Source organism: Varanus komodoensis, unplaced genomic scaffold (assembly GCF_004798865.1).
Source record: "Varanus komodoensis strain SLA01 unplaced genomic scaffold, ASM479886v1 scaffold36, whole genome shotgun sequence".
NCBI lineage: Eukaryota > Metazoa > Chordata > Lepidosauria > Squamata > Varanidae > Varanus > Varanus komodoensis.
Window position 1 is genome coordinate 10,268,132 of NW_025335873.1, and position 19,301 is coordinate 10,287,432.

The following is a 19,301-nucleotide window of genomic DNA, read 5'->3' on the forward strand; positions in this document are numbered from 1 at the left end:
GAACACCCTTTGGATCAGACGGTGTCAAATGCTTGACCCTTGGATGCGAGGGAGCGGCCACGGAGGAGTGGCTCACCAAGGCAATTCCAAGCCACCCCTCCTGGACTGGGAGGGACTACCAGAGACCAGTCCGCTCAGGAGAAGACGAGGAGGGAACCTTCAACAAGCAAGCTGTCCTCGCGATGCAACGAGGAGGCCCGACGTAGCTGTGCGGACTCGGCCGCTGTTCGCTCAGCGCACGCCCGCCTGTACTTGAGGCTGGGACTTTTCACAAATAGCGTGCAAAGCATCCACACCCTTCAGAGGAAGAGCGGGTGGCGAGGGCTGGCCAGGCGGCTGCAGAGCAGCCCCCTCCCCATTTCAGGGCCAAGTCTCACCGTTCCTTTCATCCTCGAGGGAAAGAAACGAGGAGCCACTTCAGAGCTGTACAAAAGGGGGATTTTTAAGATGCACCCCACATTCTACACATGTGACCCCTTCACGCCTGCTGGGGCACAGGCAGGTGTAGCGGCTGGCAACACCCGCCCCCGCCCCGCCCCTTGTCCCCCCTGCTCGCATGCCAGGATCCCGGTACTGCTCCCCGACCTCTGCTATCCGCCTAGCTCCCGACCGTGAACAGAACAGAAGGGGGAGCTCATGCGCAGGCACGCACTGGTCTCTTCTCCTGCGAGAAGCAGATCCTCGTGCGTCTTCCTCTCCAAGCCCTTAAATCGGTGCAAAGCGAGGCAGCCGAACAGATTCGCGAGGGATTGCTGGGGGCCTCAGCTGTTACAAGAGCATCTTCACTTGCCCAGCAGAGCACATGCTGCAGGCCGGGGAGGTTCTCTCCGATTTTAGCTGCCAGCATTAAAAAAGGTGAGCAGGAAGCACACCGGGGGCTCTGGGGGATCTCGGGGAGACCATGTGGAATGGCCTGGAATGCGGAATGCCCTCTCATGGAAGAGCAACAACAAAATCCTGCCCCGTGGCTCCCCCCACATGCCAAATTCTGCTGCTGGCATGAACAACGCCTGGAATTGCTGAGAGCAGATTTTTGTGTGAACACAGTACAAATTCTGGAACTTGTATGGAATTCCTAGGCTCCGGACAGTTGAATTCTAAGTATATTTGGGGGTTTTCTAATATGTAACAAAGCCAGTCCTGTAAATCTAAAGTGTGTTCAGCCCTAGTGCTGAGCAATCACTCCTTTGAAAGAATTTCCCATGTGCTGGGGCTTTGGAGCATACTGATTTTCCTTTTTAAAGTATGAAAAATGTTCATAGGAAATGAATCTATCAAAGCACAAGTGGCAAGGAACGTATCTGCTTAAAAAAATCCAACACATTAAAAAAATCACGAGTGACTTTCCTCACCAATGAATGCAAGTTTCATAAACTGGGAAACAAAATGATCTGTGAGTTTGAAATAGCTGCCCTGAAATCTTTAAAATAATGTTGAAATATTATACATTGCATCCAGATGGTGGGGTTTTAAAGCTGTTTCTTGACTTTCTTCAACCTTTTTTTTCAATCTGAGAAGAAGCAATCTTCAACTCAAGAAGAAAAGAAGCAACTTGGCCAACGGGAACCCCTCTGCCAGGCTGAGGATGTCAAGGCCCCAAGACCAGCCTTCCCAGAGCATGCAAGAGATCGTGAGCTCGGGGTTTCCGACAGCAACCGAGCAGGCGCTGCTTCTGGGGTGCAGAGCCACGGGCTGTGCCCCGACTCGCACCCCCAGTGCCTGGTCCTCAGAGGCCCACTGGCCCTGAACAGGCAGGGTCTCAAAAGGAACGCCTGGCCGGGTGCGAACACAGGCCTCCAGCCCACACCGGGTCCCCACGAGGGCCACACTGGCATCCGAGGGGGACCCAGACCATCGCCACGCCTTGCAGCAGGAGCTCCAGGCAGCAGGGGAGCACGGGGGCCTTTGGAAAGAACCGCTGCAGGCAAGCTAGATCTCAGAAGAGGCGCTCCGCGTTCTCCCTTGCCAAGGTTAGAAGAGGCCTCTTCTAAGAGGGACACTGGCAGGCATGCTGAAAAATAAGAGAGGGGGGATCGCCCCGCCACGCCTGCTTCAAACCCCCTGCTTTGTAGTCTTGTGCGAGTCTGCTGATTTGACTGACGGGGAGAGCAAGTTAATCTGACGGGGAGAGCAAGGGTTCCCTCATTGGGGAACAGCCGCATTGAAGACACAGGGACAGAGCACCCCAGACATCAGGCTGCCGTTCCGCCAACATCACCCAAAAGCAGGCCAACTGCCCCCCGCCCTCCCCTGCCCACCCCTTTCCCTGAGAAGGTGAAGCCAAGCAGCGACCACCGACCTAGCTTACCGAGTGTCTGCTGGTTGCGGACACCTCCGATCACCACACAGATCTCCGCTGGCACCTCTCCTGCCCCGTCCTTCACGTTCTTCTTGGAATCTTTGGTGTCATCCTGCCAGATCACTTCCTGGATGTAGTCGTCCGGGACCTCCGTCTTCACCTTCACCTCGGTCATCGTTGCAGCCGCCGGCACCTCCTCACTGGGCGAGCACGGAGACGCCGCTGGAGCAGAGCCTTCCGCCTTCATGCTCTTCTGAGACCTCTTCAGGCGCTCCCTTGGTGGGGAAAGGAAGTGGGGCAGAGGAAGCAAAGGTTCCTGCAACGAGCTCTTGGGCAGCATGTGCTGCGCCCGCCGGCCCCCGGGTGGCCCTGCAGCTGGGGGGCAGCTGGGGCGGACCCCTCCCTCGTCTGCTCCCCGCTGAAAGTGTCCCTTCTCTGGCAATCCTGCTGGGGGGAGGGGGACTCAGCACATTCAGCTTCACACGAGGCCAAGGCCAGGGGGCTCCCCACCCACCGCTTTCCATGTTCCTGCGGTTCAGCGTCCTTCGCAGGGACGCGCACACAGGAAAGGCACGCGCCCCCTGGCCAGCAAGGCGAGCGTGCAAGGGAAGGGCAAGGGGGGCTCTGCTGCCTGAGGACTAATTTCGGCCACTGGGGAAGTCACAGCCCAGCCGCACTCAAAAAAGGGAAACGGTGGCCCTACCCTACAGGGCTGCTGCAAGGAGCAGCAAGACGTGCCACGAGGCCAGGCGCGCTTGCGTTGCGACGGATCCAAACAGGCAGAGTGGGGCCATGGGAAAACCATGGCATGGCCGGCCCCCTTGAGGGGAGGGAGGCGTGCCGGCCACAGTGCCCCATGGAGCCCTCGGGCTCAGGGGCCAAGCAGCTGCTGGGGGGCAGCCTTGGCAAAGGGCAAGGACACTGAGCGCCCTGGAGGCATCTGGCTGCGCAAGAGCTAAGTGGGGCCGCTTTGGCCTGACCCAGCGGCAGATATTCCAGTTCTGGCCCAACTCTTCTCATGCCTGCTTAAAGAACGGGGATCTCGGGCTTATTTTACCCCTGCTCTGGGACTCTGCTTTAGGCATCGGTTGCCAAAACTAGCCTGATTTCACAGAGCAAAACGATCCACCAGGAGGACTTCCTGATCACTGGATCCAGTGCGAAAAGCAGATTCAGTTGGCGGAGAAGCGAGGGAGCCACAGCAGGGAAGAGAGCAGGACTGTGGCGGCCCCGGTGCCGGTGACCTCCAACTGGCGCTCCGGAGAGCCCCCCCCCCCGCACCCCCAAGCTAGCTGCCACCCGGCTCCGTGCAGGCAGATGCTCCTGCCCTGAGCCAGCCGTGCTGTTTGAGGAGCGCGAGCGAGCGCTTTCCTCGGATTCCTCCTTGGGGTTCCACCTACAGACGCAGGGAATTCAAATACAGTTATCTGCATCAGTGATAAGGGGAGCATTTTAAACATCGGCCACAAATCAGTCCATGCTCCTCCTGTGAGGATGAGAAACAAACAGCAACAGCATGAAAGGAACGGATCTCATGGCACTGGGAGTCTGAATTTTTCAGATGCGGGGAAACATCCATGAATAATAAAACAAGGGCCCAAGCGCTGTTTGAAAAGCACACACTCCTGCGTTATGAAGGAGACTCAGGATCGGCAGGGGGACCCAATTACGAGAGGCCATTTCTTCTAGCTAGGAATAATTTCTCACGTAATTCTCAGAAGACGGCAGCAGAAGAGGAGGAGAGCACACACTCCAACGCTGCCGCGATTCCACGCAAGATCAAACGTGGAGCTACTGAGGGCGGGCGGGCAGCAAATGCTTTAAGCGGCCCTGAGCAGTGGCATCAGGTTTCCGGGAAATTTGTGCGACACTTGGAAGGAACCGCGACTCGTCCCGTGCAGAATGCTGCCCCCCCACTCCCCCGCTGCCTCGCCAACCCCTCACCCGTCAACTTTTGGGCGCCTCCAAGGGGGCTCCAGGGGTTCGTCTTCCCTGCCATGTTTCCGGGGAAGAAACGGCCCTGGGCCAGCCAGGCGGCACCAGCCACCTGGTCCGCAACGGTGCCCGGCCCTGGGCAGGGAGGAGCCGTGCTTGCAGCAGCCTTCCCCAGCTGGCGCCCTCCACGTACAGATATATTCGCAGAATCCTAGGTTCGGTTTATCAAGGTTAAGGATAATTGGGTCTGTCAAGGCCAACCTGCCTGGGCCTTCTGCCCCAGGGAGCTGCGAAAATCCAGTGCTAACAATTCCAACGAAATTCGCCGCATACCAGCCGAAGCAAGCCCCCTTTGCCCCACTCCTCCAGTAAGGCCCCTCTGTGGTTCCCACGCCCAGAAAGACACCCCGCGTCGTTTACCTGCTTGCAGATGCTCTTGTCCCGATGCTGCTGCTCCCCTCAGTCTGGAAAAGAGAGGGGGGCATGTTAGAGGTCTCGAGGCCACGCAGTCGCGAGAAAAATGCGCAAACACGCTGAAACAGTGCGGGGAGTGCAAAGCACACGCCACACAGACAGGCGCGATTCAGGTGGACACTGAGAGCTGATGGCACCCGCCTGCCACCATGCGCGAGTCTCGCGTGGGGGGAGGCTCCCAGAGGAGGAAATGTGCCCCTTCCTAGTCCGTGGGGCTGCCAAGTGGCCGGGAAGGGCACGGTGGCCGTGGGCAAGACCCGGATACCGAGGGAGGGCAGCGCCGGCGAGAGACAGCAGGTGAGCATGGGGCAGGGACACGGCGATGCGGGCGCCTAATCCACTCAGTCACCCCACTGGGCGACTTTGGGTCAGCCCACCACACAGGGTGGTTGTTGCCGCTGTGAGGATAAAGGGGAGAATTATGGAGCTGCCCTGAGTTCCTTGAAAGGAACGAAGGTGGGAAATAAATGCAATACCTGTTATAATTCCTATAGTACAAGGATGTCCCGCCTGAACCCCCTGCCCCACGCAGCACAGAGAGGGCGGCCAGGCCACTGCAGCTTACGGGGGCCACTGGGCCAGCGAATCCGTGGGAATCGAGTCCCAGAAATACTGCTGCTCGGCTTCTGCCGTGGCCCTCCGATCGAAGCAACCCCCGGCCGGTAGCCCCGGCCACGGCCTCCCAGGGCCCGGGGAGACCCGCCTGGGGCGAGGGCCCATGAGGGGGGCCAGTGCTTCAGGAGCCCCACTTTGGGTGGGGGGCAGCCCTGGGCCGCCTGGGAGGAAAGCGGCCAGTGGGCGGCAAGGGGCTGCCCAGCGTCGGCCATCTCCAGCGGCTCCACGCCCGTCTTCGCTAGCCATAAAGGACGGAAACGTCGGCATGATGCCCGGGCTTTCCAGGATGCGAGACCTGTGAGGCCAGAACCAAACGGGGCGCTCCGGAGGCGATCCCTCCGTGACAGGGCGTGCCCAGCCACCGTGGCCCCAAGGCCCGAGGGAGCCTGCCGTGCCCCTGCTCCCCGCCCACCGACTGAATTCCTTCGAGAATTTAGCCAGCCCCAGCCAAGCCTCTCCCTAAATGGAGAAAACCGCCTTTTCCACTAGCTGCCTGGATAATTTAAAATTCCCCTGGAAAGAAAGCAACAACATTGCTGGGCAGAGGCCCTTCAAAAATCTCAGAGGAAGAGATTTCCTAAAACGCACAGTGCTATTTCAAACCCAGATCATTTCTTTATTCTATAATTTGTGTAAATGTATATTAGGAGAGACTGGATACATTCCACTTTTTTCCTTTTCTTTCTTTCCTTTTTTTTTCTTCTTTCTTTCTTTCTTTCTTTCTTTCTTTCTTTCTTTCTTTCTTTCTTTCTTGCTTTTTTTTTCTTTTTCTTTTTTTTTTGCACAAATGGCAGAAACCAACCAATTCAGGGCAATAGAGAAAGCGAGTTCGATAAAATAACCCCCTTTTTTAATTTAAATGCTAATGCATTGAATTAAAATTTAATAACTGAGGAAATTGAAAAGCCAAGCAGGAATATTGGAAATAAATCCAAGCAGAAACAGCTGAAATTAAAAATTCTAAAGAATGAGAGGATAGAAGCTAAGCTGTCTTACATGATTACATTCCCACCCCCCAGAAAGAACTGGGGAGGGGGGATCCTATATCTGGCCAGCCTTGGGGCAGTAAATCGAAAGCTGGGTGATTTATTGTTCAATTTTCCTGAGGGGGGAAAAACTCCCTTTCAGGCTGGAATATTTCATAAATTTCTAGCTGGCATAAATTCTTAATTTAAAAGTTATAGAGGTCACATTCAATGCACTGGCACAATTCTGCAATCTTAAAGGAATGCCAAGCACAGAAAGGAAGAAAGAAATCACAATTTCAGTTATTATTTTTAATTCATCACATGGCAAACTTTGCAAGCAAAGAGCTCTCCGTTGCAAACCAGCACATGGCAGGCTGAAGCAGGCTAGCACCTCTGGAGAACTGAAGATTACATTTCATAGTTACGGAAGGATCTCCCAGCTCCTCCATGACACACCTCAGTTTTGCCACTTAAATGATGCTTTTGTCAGAAAATTTCTCCTCCACTTTACTTGGTGGAAGGGGGAGCAAAGCAGAAGGGAAGCCATAAAGAGGTAATCATTCCTGTTGGTTTTCCAATTTTTGCCATCTCTAATATGCTCATTTATTACACAGCTGTTGGCTGCAGAAAGGCCACTGCAGCACCCATAACTCCCAGCTCTTCATCCAAAATTAACAGTTCGTCCTGCTTGCAGAAAGAAGGGGAACCAGGAGCTTTTTCGGACCCTGAAAACAGCTAAGATTGCTCCAAAATTCAGGGTATTCTGTGTGAGTCGAGCATAGCACCAGGCCTAACCAAGACCATAGCTGCCTCTCCGTCTCAGCGCCAGTGATGGTATGACGATTTTGCCGCCCACGACTGCTTTTGCAAAGGGGCAGGGCGCTTCTCTTGTGCAGACTTGAGCTTTCTGTGACACCGTCACTGATGGGGCCTCAGGACTCTCAGGCCCACGTGACCCACGCATGCGGTTTTGCTCCTCAGATGCGCCTGCAGTTATCAAGCAAGGATACTTCTTCTTGGATTTGGGACCGCTTCTGCCACAAGGCTTTTATAAATACACCGTGCCATCTAGGAGAGGTTTTAGTTTCGACCTATTGGTGCATAATACTTCAGCTTCTACCACTTGAGAGTTCTGAATGGCCTTTTCCCACTTTTCATAGAATAGCAGAGGTGGAAGTGGCCATGAAGGCCATCGGGTCCAACCCCTGCCGTTGCAGGACACCACGTTACACCATCCCACTCAGATGGCCGTCCAGTTCCTTTCTGGATGTCTCCAGTGTGGGAGAGCCCACCTCTCTGGGCAGCTGGTTCCACTGTCACACTGCTCTGACCGTGAGGAAGCTCTTCCTGATGTCCAGCCTTAATCGGGGTTGTCCCAACTTGAGCTGATTCTTCCGTGTCCTACGCTCTGGGATGGGTGAGAAGAGCTCTTGACCTTCCTCTCTGTGACAGCCCTCAAGGTACTTCTAGAGGGATATCGGGTCCCCCCTCAGTCTTCTCTTTTCAGGGTTCTCTTTAGTCTCTCCTTATTGAATGTTTTGTTTAAATTTGTGATTATTATAAATTGTGATTCTTTGCAAACTGCCCTGGGAACTCATTGAATTATGAAGTATAAACCCTAAAATAAATTAATATTTATAAATTATCTGAATTAATATTTATTTATTATGTGAAACAGAAACTCAGGATATAAATATTCAGCTAATACTCTTGTTAAGGTAGCCCCAAGCTTGGTTTGGTTGAAACAGAATAATGTGATTTGCCTCCCGGAGAGGGATTAGGGGGGCTGCCCTCAGTTCCCCCCCCTCCAATAAAATGCAGGGAGGAAATATCTTGCATTGCACGAACTGAAAAGTTGCCTCGGGACCTTTGGCAGCAGGGAGGAAGGCCTCCCTCGAGGCTTGGCCACCCCTGCAGCAGCAAGCGAACGCCACTGCCAGGGCTTCAACTCAGAGCTGCACATCAGGCCAAGTCCGAAAGGAAATCGGCACTCCAGAACAGGCAGAGAAACTGAACTTGCAGGTCTGCAGAAAGGGGACTCGACCACCAGGATCATGTCTGACTTTGAGAAGAACTGGGCAGTGAGCCAGTTAAAGGCTGGACCGCTGCTTAGCCTCACTAATCCACAAGTGGAAGAGTCTCACAGATCTAAAGGCCTGGTGTTTGTTTCACGTGGCTTCCAGAGATACTGCCCCAAACGAAGACCCCTCCTTTGCTCCCTGCAAAACATTCGGCTCATACTTTGGCACCAAGGAAACCCGAATACAGGAACCTGTGTATACAATGCAAATCAAGCAGATCCATTTTGCATCTCAACCTGAGCAAAGGTTGCTGCCCAGAACGGCACAGATCCGCCCTGGCCCCCCGCACGCCTCAACAAAAGGGTTCTGATCTAGACAACGTGCATGCCACCATGCCACAACTGACGCACACCAGAAAGGGCACTGGCACAGACTACAAAGCGAGCGCCTCCACGTTCCATGAAAGCCCGGGAAAGAGAGGCAATTGTACAGAAGCTGTAAGGGACGCACATAGGAAGGGTCTCCAGTGGGGCCACTTCAGTTCAAGATGCTCTTGGCAAAAAACCCCACAGAACTTCCCAGTCCACTGACCAGTGACCTGCCGTACAGGCAACCGACAGTTTCCAAGTCCCCTTCAGTGCCACATGGAAGAATCATAACCACACAAATATTATGCAATCCGCAAACATTAAAGAATTTCATTTTCCTTGGCAAAGAAGCAGCAGTGACAAAAGGTGGAGGTTCCAGGGAGCTGAAAGGCTACGGTCTGGCAGATGCCTTGTCACTGCAAACAAGCCGGCTTCTCCGACCTCGTGCCCTCTGGGCCTTTTGGGGCAGCGCACGAAGCTGGAAAGGTGGGCCGAGGGCTTCCAAACACTCACGTGTTCTGGGGGAAATCCACCACTGAAGGTGTTCCTACTGTCTGTAAAACTAATTGGCCTTTTAGAACAATACTAAATGAAATGTATTGATGAATTGTGACTTGCCCTTTCAGCCCGAATATGACCTCCATCATGATTTACAACTAAAACTTAAACCCTTCTTTAAACTTTTAAAAAACTAGATCACTGGTAAACTGTTAAAGCAGAATTAAGATAATCTAAAAGACAGATTTCCTGGGATCACGTGACACCATAAGCTCAGGGGGCTCAGTGTGTCCAGAGTTGGCGTTGATGCCACAACCGCCAACTGGAAACAAGTCATCTCTGACTTACAGCAACCCTGCGAATGCAGCATCCTGTCCCGGACATGTAACTTCAAGGCCGTGGCTTCCTTATGCAGTCCATCCACCTCATCCTGGGCCTTCCCCCTCTTCTTCTGCCTTCTCCTTTTCCTAACATCATCGCCTAGAGAGTCTTGCTTTCACAGAGCATGCCCAAAGTACGACAGCGCCAGTTCTGCCATGTTTTGCTTCTAAGAAAAGTGTCGGCTTGATTTGATAAAGAAGCCACTTTCGGTTGGTCTGGGATATGCACAAAGCTCTCCTTTCTTCGAATGCATCCCTGTTCTTCCTGTCGGCCTCCTTCGCTGCCCAGTTTTCACACCCAGGCGTGGTGATGGAGGATACAAGAGCATCCGTGGTCTCCAGTGAAACATCCTTATTCTTGATGATCTTTCCAGAAAAAGATTCGAGTCTTCTTCAAATGTCTTGACTGCAGATTTTCCCCCTTACCTTTAAGCAATGTAAAGGAAGTGCAGGGCATTATTTTGGTGGAAGTACAAGGAATAAATGAAATAACTACGTAAATCAAATGGGAAGTGGCAGCCTCTCAGATAAGCTGCCATCAAGCTGTTCAAGGGCACCTTGAATTGTGCCTGGAACATTCATTCTGTCGATCGGCAGTCAGCAGAGTTTATGTAAAAACGACGCAACACGGGCAGGGAAGCGCACAGCAATGGGACGCCATGGCCAGACCTGCCTCTCCAGGAAAGGGTGCAACAGGCACTCCTGGCCCCAGCAGGTATCTGCACTCCCCCAGGAGGAACTGCAGGTCCAGAAATCCCTCAAGCCTCAACCGGACCCTAGCGAGACCCAAAACAAGCAGCTTCTCCGCCCTGGACTGGCCGACCTGCGGCTCCACTGTACCTCCACTGTGCCGGGGCTGAGTCCCGGTGTGGCAGCTCCCATCCGGCCCATGAGGGTGACTGTGCCACGGCTCGGGCCTTCCACACGCTCCGGGCCTCAGCTGCCAAGAAAAGAGCTGGGTGTCACCAGCAGGAGCAGGTGCCTGCCCTCGACTTTCTGACGCAGGCTTAGCTACTGCAGCCAGAAGTGGAACAACCAGAGTGCCTATTAATTTGTGATCCCTGAGAGAGAGAGGTTTGTCAAAAGATCATTTTTCAGAGCCCCCACATCCGGCCCCTGCTCCATCTAGAACAGCACTTGCTCCCCCAAGCGCAGCTGCGGCTCCAAAAGGCAGGGACGGGGACACCACAGAAAGCCCTTTTCCGCCACCTGCTTCCAGAACCTTTTCAACTGCATAGGCCAACCATCTGCCTGCTTATTAGCTTGGTGTAAAATAAAGCTGAGCTGAAATTAACAGTTTTTAAAAACTGCAATATATGTATTTTTGGGGAAAAAATCCAGCATCTGTGAAAACTGAACACTGCACCAACTGGGTCAGCTACAAAAATGGCAGTTCCCCTGTTCCTGCAAGTCCGGTCCATCCCAACTCCCACTGACCTGGGAGTGGGGGCGTTCTGCTTATTTATTTAAAACTTTGGTATACCGTTCACTTCCAAATGGACGGTCTTACGGCTGAGTGGGTCGACACATGCGCTTTTCTAAGGCAGGGGAGGCGGCAGCATCCCCCATGAACAAACAGACTACTCAAATAAACAGCTGCTTCCGATGCCAGCCATTCACGAACAGAACATTTCCTCCATGGTAAGAGCCTCATGCTAAGCACACCCTCAAAGAGAAAGCAGCTCAGACCACGCCAGGCAAGACTTTCATTCAAGTGTTCCTGATGCAGCCTCCAGGGCGACTCTGCTCCGAGCCCTGCCCACACCACACCACGTGAGGGTCCCTCCTCGCTGCGCTCATCAGTTGGTTCCACTCCACCAATAAGGGCCGCGGCCTAATTGCATGGCTGAGCATCAACACGAGCGTCACGTGGGCAGAGAGAGGCAGGGAACGCCACGGCCGCCACCGCAGCCGAGCAGTGACAGTTTTGACTCAGCCGTTGGAAATACGGATAAAAATCCCAATTTTCTACTCACTAAATCCCACAACAAAACCCAGTTTTAAGTCCACGGGAAGTTGGGATGAGGAGTGTAAAAAATATTATTAGCAATGTGCCCATGTGGCTTATGAAATACTCATTTAAAAGTACTGCCACTGACAAAACAAGCTAATAAAAATTACCCGCTAAAAGACTAATATTGGTGCCTAACATTTGCATAATTAGGCTGCATCGTCCCTTAATATGATGCACAAGGATTAAGAAGTGTTAGTGTGATATTAGATCACTGTAGATGCCTGAACAGAGCCAATACCTGTATGCTGCTGTTAGGTGCACCTTACCTGGGCAGGTGGGAGGCCATTCCTGATCATTTTCAATGGCGATTTGTCCCAGAGTGGCCACAACCTGCTATTTTCAGTTTTTGTTTTAAATTGTGTCACACGAATGTGTAGACTTTACAAGTTTTCTATTTTTGAAAGTGACTCATCTCTTCTTTTTACATTCAGCTGTTTGTGCTGCTCAGCTCTGGCTGCAATTTTCTTTGGCGTGCCCAAGCCACCCCTACAAGAGAGACTGGATCCCTGGGAATGTGCAATAGAGAGCAAGGAAGCAAGCGAGCAGCCAAGCAAAAGGGCTGCGAGGGGCTCCGGCGGGAGCCCCCCTCGGTCCTTGGGCCGACCATTCCCATCGGCCCCGACCAGTGGGTGGGCATGCTGGGAAATTGCAGAGAAGCAGGAGAAGTAATTCTTTCACAAAGAGTCCTTCAAGAGTTCGGCAGAAAAGTCATACCTGCACAGGGTCCCCTTCGCCCAGGTGGCAGGGACATCTGCAGTAACCTTGCCAGACTGCGAGTGACAAAGGATGACAGTTTAGGTCTGGCAAGTTAAAGAGTAACGAGCTCCACGGCCCAACGGCGATCACCCCGGGAGTTCTTAAGGAAACACACATGTGTGCTTGCTGAACTATTAACTAGAATATGTAACTTATCACCAAAACCAGCCACTTTACCAAAGGACTGGAAAGTAGCCAGTTTAAACATGGCGGTGGGGGGGAGCCTCAAAAGGATCCAGGAGGTTGCAGCCGTGCAGCTCCAGCTCTGGCTTCCTTCAGGCTGTTGCAGAATCTGGGAGGGCCGCTGGGCTGAAGGGGGTCCGGCAGCTGTGTGCCACCGAGCAGACTCCATGGAGAAGCCCGACCCAGGATGCTGATGACCGGAGGAGAAGCTGCAGCCAAGTTGTGAGACCCTGGGGATTCTCTCCCCCATGGAGCGGCTGCAGCATTTTTGAAGCAGAAGAGGCTGGAGGAGCAAGCCATGCCAATTCTGACATGTTCGTTCCCCTCCGAATCTCAGGGCGGAAAACTATCGCAGGTCAACAATAAGACAAAGATGGCCACTGGGGGAAAAACTGAAAAAAGGCTGAGGAAAAAACAGGCTTTATGTGGAAATCTTAGAAATCCTTGCTGCAAAATAACTCCCTTTCACCAACCTCAAAGGCTATAAATAACTCTTGATTAATTTCCCAAGCCAGTATAAAAATAAACAAACACCAAAGTTGCTGTAGATTATTTTGCCAGCAAGAAAGGGTGCTTGTATCCTATGCTGGTTTGTGAAAAGTGAAAACTGAGCAGCATGCAAAAATGAAATTGCAAGATGCCATTAGACCAAGTAAAACAAACCAAATCAGCTGAAGGCACACTTTTCGGTTTTAATTCTTTCCTACTGCTTGGTTAACACTGCATCTAGCTGCCTAGCTACCCACAGTGGGGCTACCGAGAAATGTGTGTCTGCTTATCACCAAATAGTCTTTGTATGGTTTACAGAACAAAAGGCAACAATTAGTCGATAACCAGTCATGTATTTTTCAACAGCAAAACTACGAGTAGCTAGGCAGCTGCAGCGATCCGAAAGGAGCCGCCATCAGGCAGAGTCTCCCAGCCGTGGAACAGGTCCCCACGTCACCCCCGGCCCGGCCCCCTCGACCCTCTGGGGAGGCCACATCCTGGACCCCGGCCCAGGCTGCCCCAGCTTCTGCAGCTCAGCTGGGCCCCACACATGGCCGGGAGTGATGCTCCTCAGCGCACCGGACCAGTGCCATGAATCCATGGAAGCCCTCTGAGTCAACCGTCTGGTGATGGGGAGACAATTTGCGTTGTTAAAAAGTGACTTTTTAAATGATGACAAGATTTCAGGGACCGAAAGAGGCTCTCCTGGTGTGTGAGGGAGAGAGGGAGGGAGGACCATCTCCTCTGAGGTGTCACCTCCACCTTCTTCCTGAAGACTACTTTTTTGGTCCAATGCAAATAACATCTCTGACTTGACTGAGGTGTGTGGGGTTCATCAGCTAGGTTTCTTTGATGTCAAGGGACCCTCAAACAAAGATAAATAAAAATAAAGTATAAAGTGGGCTGCAAAACCAAAGGTAGCTCATGGCCTGGCTGGAATCTGAGCTGTTCTGTTAGACTGGAGAAAGGTGCTCATTTCCCTGTTTGATGGATCTGACAGTGGATTTAGGATCTGCTTCCGGCACTGAAGCGGGGGGAGGGGGGACCCCGATGCTATGTTCCCCAGGGCAGGAGAAGAAAATGAGGGAAAGGCGACAGAAGAAGCGGAGAGATAAATGCAGTCCCACTGAATCACTGGGGGGGAGGCAGATGGGGGGCATCCCGCTGGCCACCGGAGCAAGCCACGTAATTCTGCAGAGCTCACAAGGGCTTCCTCCAACAGCTGATGATCCCACCACCCACAAGAACAGGGGGAAAGGGACACTAAAGGGTGCAGATGTGACTCGCCAACATTCAGGTCCTCACGAATCCAGGCTAAAAGATTGTTTTCATGTGAGAATTTTATACTTTATTTTTAAGGAAAATATTTCCCAAAGAGAAGACTAGTAAACACCCACAGGAACATATGCTGTTTTCACTCACCCCCACAACACACTGTCGTAGGTACAGCAAAGCATCTCAAACAACTTGACAGCAAGACCCCCACTCTGTCCTCAGCACACGCGGCATTAGAACAATGTAAAAGAAAGACTATCTAGGCCGACATTTGCTGATTGTCAAGGGTACCGGCAGAGAAAGCTACCACACACGGCTTCGTTCGCTCCCGGGGTCTTGCAGCTGCGGGACCCTGCAGGAGAACTGGGCAGAGGAGAGAGGCCGGGAGGGATCCATGGGGGAGGGACAGGCCCCCCACCCCCGGGCAGAGGCGGCCTCCAGTGCCGGGGGTCCTCTGGAGGCGCCCACACGGCTCTTGCAAAGAGAGGGAGCCTGCCCCTGAACTGGAACTTGGGGATCTCACAACCCCACTCCACGGAAATTAATTAAATGATTCTCACCAAGTACTGAAAACACCATTTGCAGTCGGAGAGAAACGCATGCTGAAGTACAGAAAAGTTTGACAATTAACTTTCCTATGAACACGAAGAATATGCTATTGAGTCTCTGCCATAAACTCCGCCATGAAATACGGAAGAATTATTTAAATATATGATAACAGCAGCTAGAGTTACAATTGCAACAAAATGGAAAGCAGAAGACTGTCCAGCTAGTGAAGATTGGAAAAATAAGCTGGCTGAATATGCAGCAATGGCAAAATTAGCCAGCTATATAAATAGAAGACCAGCCAAAGAATTTAATGATAAATGGAAAGCTTATTATACATATTTTACTTAACAATTGAGAGAAAAAAATAGAATTTACGTAAGGATGACTTAGCCAATATATTTACTAGCTAGCTACATAAATAGAAAACCGGTTGAAGAAGTACATGATAAATAGAATGCCTTTTATACCTACTTTATGCAGCAATTCGGAGAAAAATAGGAACTTTAGATATCAAGTATTATATATAAAATCATAAAATTAGTATAACTGTTCCATGAATTTAATTTTTTTATTATGATATTGTCTTACCTGGGGAAAAAGAGGAAAATTCAATTATTAATTGTTGCTAGGTTTGTGGACAGCTATGTCAAAGCAATTTTATGTGATTATTAGTAGTCTTAAGTATTAATTAAACTATTATTTTTAACTATTATGTTAAAACTGTAGTTACAAATTTGGAAGGTATTTGGCCAATTTTTTGTGACACTTCCTGCATCGAATATTTCATGTAATTTGTGTGCAAGGTCCCTTGGCAAATTTCTCTTTCCATTTCTTTCTTCCTTCTTTATCTTTTTAAAAAAGAAAAGAAAGCGCCATTCGGGTTTCCGGCTCCCTTGTAAATAAAAAGGTGCAGCCACCTTCTGTTCCTGCTGGGTGAGAAAGGCTGCCCTCCCCAAAACCAGTTCATCCTGTTTTCCCATTAAAAGCCTGAGATGTGGAAGTGCTGAGAACACGAGAACACGTGCTCCGAGGCAGGACGGGCAGCTGCAGACGCCTGCGGGGATGGCCAGCAAGGCCACTGCGGGTTTCAGCTTCCCGGGGGCACTGGGCGCTTCGTGCAGCTCAGCCCAGCCCAGCCCCTCCACCAAAAGGCAGCACCAGCTGACCCCTTCGGTATCGCAGGGGGGGAGCCGCGGCAGAGAGGATGGCTTGGCCAACACCGTGCGCACCTCAGTGCACGGGGACAGAATCAGCAAAAGAGCGATGGTCACTGGGATGCGCCAGCACGGCCCTCCTTCCGGGACCAAGGCCCCCTCGGGCCACCTGCACAGCCGAGTCTTGTTCTGGGCTCTTGCGCACATCTAGACCAAGGCGCTTCAGCAGGGAGATTTCGAGAACTGATCACAGCTGAACTGCGGGACAATCCTGTCTTTCTAGCTGATCTGCAACCCAGGCAAGAACCATCCCTTGGCACGCAGGCTGTCGGGACAGCCTGCCGAAGAGTCCACGGATCCCGAGAGAGCCCTGTTCGGAGCCACAGAGAGGAAGCAGCCTTGGTCTGAGAAGAAGCATCCCACGACATCCCGTTTTCTCTGAGGCTTTGGGACTTGGCCTCTCCACGCCAGTGCTGTGGCACATGGGCAGAAGGCAGCTCTCTGGATAGGTGCGTCTTCAACTCCATGAAGCCCCAGCCGAAGGGCAGGAATGCTGGAGTCCAGAAGATCCGAGGAAGTGCTTTCTGCCCATCCGTGTGCCCCCTTCTGCTCAGATCAACAAATGGGGGTGAGCTCCCTACACGAGCCAGCGGATTTTAGAGCCCAGGAAAGCATCGGAGACGTCCCTTTGCAAAGCAGCAGCTGCTCTGGCGGGGAGCCTGGGCGGGGGCATTTCCCTTCACCGGCTTCTACCGAGGAAGCAGCAGCCAAAAGAAAGGCGCCTTTCCTGCCGCTCTGCCGGCCTTTGCCGTACTCGGTCCCCACCTCTGCCGACAGATGCCACATTTTTTGGCAACAGCATCCCGGGCCCTTTCTTAGCGTGGGCTTCTTTGCAGATTCACTCTTCCTTCTTTGCCTCCTGGCGCTAGACCTGCACGTGATGCCGATGCCGCAGCTTCGAGGGGCATGACACCAAGCAGAATTTCTGGCAGGGTCTCCAGAGCTGAGCTGCGGGCTGCAGCATCCAAGCAGGGTTTCTGCAGGGTGGCCGCACTGGGGGGGGGGGGTGCAGCACCCTTCCTGGCTGCAGGGGAAATGCCCTGTGGCGCCCCGGCAGAGCCCAAGTCAGCCCGAGCACCGCTGCTCTGGTGCCAAGCATCACTCCTGGCATGCTCTGATCATCCCCAGTAGCAACCTTCTGCATTTCCTCAACAGGCCACAAGGTGGCACCGCTTAGCAGCCCCAGGCACTGCCTGACTGGGATCCATGGAGCATCGTCTACCCTCAGATCAAGCACCAAAAGGGCAGAAAATTGCAGCAAATACGTGATATTCCAGGTGCAGGGTTTGCCCTTCTTTTTAAGGGACATGCTCGACACAGCCCTGCTCTCAAGGGTACCACCTGCAGAAAACCCTCTCCATTCCCCAGCTGGATAACAGAGACTCCAACGCACCCTCCACCCCCTGCCTTTATCCAAAGATTAACCGCCCTGGACACAGGCCAGCCTGCTGAGGCTCTGGGCACCCCACGGCAAGGGTGCAGGCAGCGAGGCTGGGGTTGACTGCCCCTTCGCACAACCCTCCCGGGCCACTGGACCCCCCTGCCACTCGGAACCCAACAGGGTCCTTGCTGCTGGACTTTCTTGCATCCTATTCCTTCCCCTCTGCCAGCACCCCTAATCGAAGCTTGCTGAAATGAGATTACTTGTCCTCTGGGAGGAACCGTCGCTTTCCTTCTGGAACCCACGGCAGCTCCCTGCTCATGCAAGCCACTCACTAAGAACTGCACGGAAGCAGGCGAAGAGGAGGATGCAAACTACCAGCAGCTCCTTGGGCAGGAACCCTGCAGCTCCTAAAAGCTGGAAATCTGCAGATGAACTTGGACAGCGATTTTTGGAGCTTGCTGGCCTGATCAGCCCAGTGCCTGATGTGGCTTTTCCAGAAAATTTTGAATTGGAAATTCTCCCATGCAAATCAGGGTCATTTGCATAGGGTCATTTGCACTGGAAATTTTTCAGTTTGCATCTGAAAATTTTCTGAAGCCCTAGAAAACAATCCAAGTTAGTGACTCTAGTTTAGAAAACAAAACTGAAACGTAGTACCCTGTGCTTTTTGTTTCAATATGCCACATCTGATACATTTCAAGGAAAAAATTAATGAACTCTTAATGTGATTTTAAAATCCTCCTGAATAGCAGTAAATCTTCAAAGACAATAGCTTGTACTTTCCTCCAACTGTTAAATATAAAGTGGCAGCAGGTGCCACAGAAATCCAGCTTTCAGAAATCCAACCTGGTGTGCTCCAGCTGTGCTGCACCGCCACTCTCATGACTGGGTGGGGATGCTGGGGGTTATAATCCAACAGACCTCTCGCGCACCAGCTCAGGGAAGCTGCATTAATTAACCGCAGGTAAGAAGCATGCGCACTCGTCAAGTGCACGACTTCAGCTCTTGGGGCAGCTTCACTTCACACTCTGTCATCAAACTTAACCGAAAAGGAGTTTCCGAGAGCGGAGCCGAGCCGGTGCATGTCAGTGCTAGCAATGCAGAAGTCCCTCCCTCCTCTTTTCAGGCCATGATGCTCCTGGTGTCACAGGGAAAGCGAAACCAAAGGTCCTGGCTGGCCACGGCTGGGGGGAAGGGGGGCAGTGAAAGCTTCAGCAGGAAGGTGAAAGGTCTCTTCCGGGAAGGCTCTGGCCCAACGGGGCTGAGAAAGGCTGCACATGCAGGGCTCCTCCTGTGCCCGTCAAGACACAAATCCTTATTTTGGGTGGAAGAAATTGTGCTGTTGATGAGCACACTGCAAGTTCTGGAAAAGGTGAGCAGAGACCACTGGGAAAGCTGGCTGAAAGCATCTGCTGGCTGACTGACAGCAAGAAAAGGCACAATACTTGACTTCTGGAATACTCGAGCCCGCTCTCCTCTTTATTTCCAAAGGTCAAACTGTGGCACTGTATCATTACATCCTAGCAATTTCCATTTTTGACTTGCTTTGTGCAAACAGCAGCAATGACAACAAAAATAATCCACCAAGAGGATCAGAAGACGGGTATGCCTATTTTGCAGTCTCCGCAAACCTGAAAATTGGATGTGGCACCTTTGCAATAAACAAATACGTTTCAGAAATGTGAAAATGCAGCTCCAAAATGTGTTTTCCACCCACATCAGGACTGCCATGTCTCAGCAAGAGTGAAACGCAGAAAGGGGAGGTGCAGTCCAGGTGGCTCAGATGGCCATCAAGACTTTTCCACGGGAAGGATGGGGTGCAGGGTGTTTAGCAGTCTTTAAACCCAACTAATCAAAGACAGCCATGCCTGACAACGAT

The 19,301-nt window shown here is 52.2% G+C and overlaps 1 protein-coding gene across 15 annotated transcripts in view; it reads right to left on the reverse strand.

Moving 5' to 3' along the window:
• Positions 1 to 11,464, reverse strand: part of ZNF618 (zinc finger protein 618) — a 40,454-nt gene extending 28,990 nt beyond the window's left edge. For 3 of the 15 annotated variants that reach the window (XM_044439996.1, XM_044439998.1, XM_044439994.1), the window contains exons 1-3: positions 9,527 to 11,462; positions 4,655 to 4,698; positions 2,300 to 2,574 (exon numbers count right to left, since the gene is read on the reverse strand). In XM_044439996.1, the coding sequence (XP_044295931.1) occupies positions 2,300 to 2,574; positions 4,655 to 4,698; positions 9,527 to 9,562 (355 nt within the window). In that variant the 5' untranslated portion in view covers positions 9,563 to 11,462. Of the gene's footprint in view, positions 1 to 2,299; positions 2,575 to 4,654; positions 4,699 to 9,526 lie in introns of all 15 variants that reach the window. The other 12 variants (XM_044440008.1, XM_044440009.1, XM_044439997.1 and 9 more) reach the window with 11 other exon arrangements.
• Positions 11,465 to 19,301: the final 7,837 nt, after the last annotated feature.